Source organism: Poecilia formosa, unplaced genomic scaffold (genome assembly GCF_000485575.1).
Source record: "Poecilia formosa unplaced genomic scaffold, Poecilia_formosa-5.1.2 Scaffold398, whole genome shotgun sequence".
Lineage (NCBI taxonomy): Eukaryota > Metazoa > Chordata > Actinopteri > Cyprinodontiformes > Poeciliidae > Poecilia > Poecilia formosa.
The window spans coordinates 8349-11531 of record NW_006800337.1 but is presented as its reverse complement, the minus strand read 5'-3'; the positions used below and the strand labels follow the sequence as shown (position 1 = coordinate 11531).

The window sequence follows — 3183 nt, the reverse complement described above, 5'->3', positions numbered from 1 at the left end:
AAACTGAACAGCTGAAAAGTTTTAGCTCTTTATAATAATGATTAGCATTCATCACTGTGGACCCTGGTTCCTTTGGGTATTTTGTTAAGAATTTAGACCGTTAGCCTAACCCTGAGCTTTCCTACAGGACTAAAGGCTGAAAGTTAAAAGATAACTGGAGAAACTTTGTTTTTAATTTCTTTATAAAGTAGTAGCTTTTATGAATAGCAGACATATTAAAAAATAATTTCTATATTTTTTCTTCCACATTTTATTCTTGCTCTGACTCTGATAGTATAACTTCTTTAACACCTTTCATACTCGAGACTGTAGCTGCTAGCAAAACTACCTTTTTTCAGAGCAGACAGAAACCCAGAGAAGGGTGAAAAACAGTCGTTTTATGAATGCAAAACTCTGGTTACACGTTAATTGGTCAGAGCTACTCTTTAAACATAACATAAATGTATGTATTTTTTACCCACTTCCTCTCAGGTTTCATTCTGACAGTAGAAGGATAATATTCTCAGACCCAACATGCTGTTCAGCAACACTGAATTTACTGGAAACACTGCGTGGCATCTTGGTCTACTTCAGCTGAAGTCATTTTGAAGAGTCTAAGTCACTGAAGGTGTGTATAATAATAAAACACTGTGAAGTTGTCTGAAAATGTACCAGCAACCATTTGGATTGTCAGTTTTCATAAGACTTACTATTCCAACCTGATGTATTTCATAGATATAGAAGAAACAAAATCTAAAAGGACATTTTAAACAGTGATGTGGTGGTCACTTGCTGTTTTAATGTTTTTAATCCTGAATATGGGTCAGAATTGATCCTAAAATTTCCAAACATAACTTAAATTTAAGCATCTTTTCAGCGGTGGGTAGCTGGTTGAATTAATTTTAAGAGCCAATGTATTGCATTTTTCAAATCTCCCTGTCGCATATCCTGGATCTGCCTAGGAACCTATTAATAAATGACTAATCAGATAGGGTTAGGGTAGGAAAAGCACTAAAACATCTTATACAGTGACCATCATAGATCAGAGCTCTCCACTTCCAAAAGTATGTGTACCCTTAGGAGTGAGCTTATTTCTATTTATTTTGTCAGAATAATTACTCCTATGTTAATCAATGACAATACTAGCGTTTGGAAAGTGTATTCACAAAACCTAAACGGATGTCCTTTTTCCCCCCTTTGTCCTTCTCTCATTTCCTTGGAAGGAATGGCCTTAAGCCTGAAAACCTTGACCGTCTTTGCCCTTGGAGTGACTGTGCTTATTTTGGAAACAAGGAACCATAACTTTCAGTTGCACTTTCCTGCCCTAGATTATCTGGTAAGACCACTTTATTTATTTATTTCACTAAACAGAAAACATGGGATTTGAGCGTTTCTATTTTTAGATAAATAACAGTTATTTATACTTTTCATCTGCCCTAGGTGCAGGAAGGAGAACACATTCTTCCTCACATACGGCAGGAAAGAAGTGGTTAGTGCGATGAGAACATGAATTAGTTGCTCATACTCAAAAAAAAAAAAATCCAACATTGACATGAATCCTTTCAAATGTTAATCTTCGCAGTGCTTTCAGACTCCGAGATTTACTCAGCAAACATTTTATTAAATGCATCGAACGTGGAAACCTATGAGCAGCTGCTGTCAACCCTGAACACCACCAGTTATCCTCTCCAGCTTGATAACACCACAGAGGTCCAGGATATTACTGTTACAACAGGTGAGTGACGGCTGTAACACAAACAGCAGCAGTAACAACATTACATAGTCATCTTCTTCTCATCTCTCCTCACACAGTTTGTGTCTCCACTGAAACTGGTTTCCAGTGTGAGTGTGAAGAGCAGTTTGCTTGGCCGTACAGCACCTGCATCGCATATGGAGCTTGTGATTCCATATCCAGCGGCATCTGCAAATGCATCTCAGCGATCCCAGCTGATGGCTCTTCCTGTCAGCTGATCTCAGGTAATCACAGCTAAAGAAATGCAGTGGCATACGTGGTGTGTATTATAATGCATTTTATAATTTATCCTGCATGAGTGCACAATTAATAGCCCTGTGAGCAGTTAGTTGTCATTATTTGCCACCAACTGACTCTTAAAAGTCAAAATTACTCATCTGTCAGAAGAGTGCAGTACTCTTGAAGTTGCAAATAACATTTCAATAAAAAAAGGAAATAAAGAGAAAGATTTGAAAAGAATCAAATGTGAGAATCCCACTAGGAAAATGATTGAGAAACTGTGGTGCTACTATTTGTTGTTTGTCATGTTTATCCAGACAGACTGACTTATGTACGGAAGCCGAGAGCTTTATGTTCTCTGCGTAATTTTTTTCCGAAAGGTTTTCTCAAGATAATGAGCTTATCTCAAGAAAACAAACTTTGTTTTTGCAAGATGATTGGTTTGTGTGTGTGCGTGTGTGTTAAGCTTGATTCCATCCTACAAATGCATACGACAGCAGCGGGATAGGATTTATACATGTAAGTCATGGCATGTTTGTTTATCAGTGTCAGGTGTGCCATGATCTGACATTTTCAGCTTGAGTCCCTTCTTAGCCAGGCTTTAAGAACACTGAGAAACCGATCATGTTCATTCAAGAGAAGATAATCATCTCATTATTTCAAGTAAACAGTCAGAGTTATTGTGTGATAACATAAATATGTTGTTATATCGATTAAAAGTGAGTGTGACTTATCTCAGCTTTTGTTGGAATTCTCTTTCAAAAGTGGCTAAAAAATTGTGTCTAGATGTACATACAATCATCATCAGACTTCAGACTAATAGCATCACCATGCATGCTGCACCTTTTGGACTGTTTTAGTGAAAGACTCAATAATCAAGAATAAGTATGCTGTCAGTTTGCAATTATGCCATATTGTGTTGTTCTATAAGTGAACGTAACATTTTACTGTCGCAATGCAAACAAAGGCAGGTCTTAGTCATAACATGGCCCTTTACAATGCACAGCCATTTGAAATTTGCATAAGTTACACTTTACTGTATTTAGTGACGTAAAAGACTTCCAGACACTGATCGATATCTTTACTGCAATTCTTGTGCTAAAGTGCAAACTTAAACAGAACAAACGTAAAAAAAATTCTGTAAACAATATAATCCGAGAAATTTGAGGTTCAGCTCCGTCTTATTTTAGTTTCCTAATTTTAATGCTACTCAGACAAACAAAACCCAAATC

At 36.8% G+C, this 3183-nt stretch overlaps 1 protein-coding gene across 1 annotated transcript in view; it reads left to right on the top strand.

Moving 5' to 3' along the window:
• The window catches only part of LOC103154745 (adhesion G protein-coupled receptor F5-like), a 7975-nt gene that overhangs the window by 2883 nt on the left and 1909 nt on the right, over positions 1-3183 (top strand). The window contains exons 2-6 of the mRNA XM_007576143.2: positions 472-607; positions 1203-1315; positions 1420-1468; positions 1562-1714; positions 1792-1956. Coding sequence (XP_007576205.2) covers positions 1205-1315; positions 1420-1468; positions 1562-1714; positions 1792-1956 — 478 coding nt within the window. The 5' untranslated portion in view covers positions 472-607; positions 1203-1204. The remainder of the gene's footprint in view (positions 1-471; positions 608-1202; positions 1316-1419; positions 1469-1561; positions 1715-1791; positions 1957-3183) is intronic.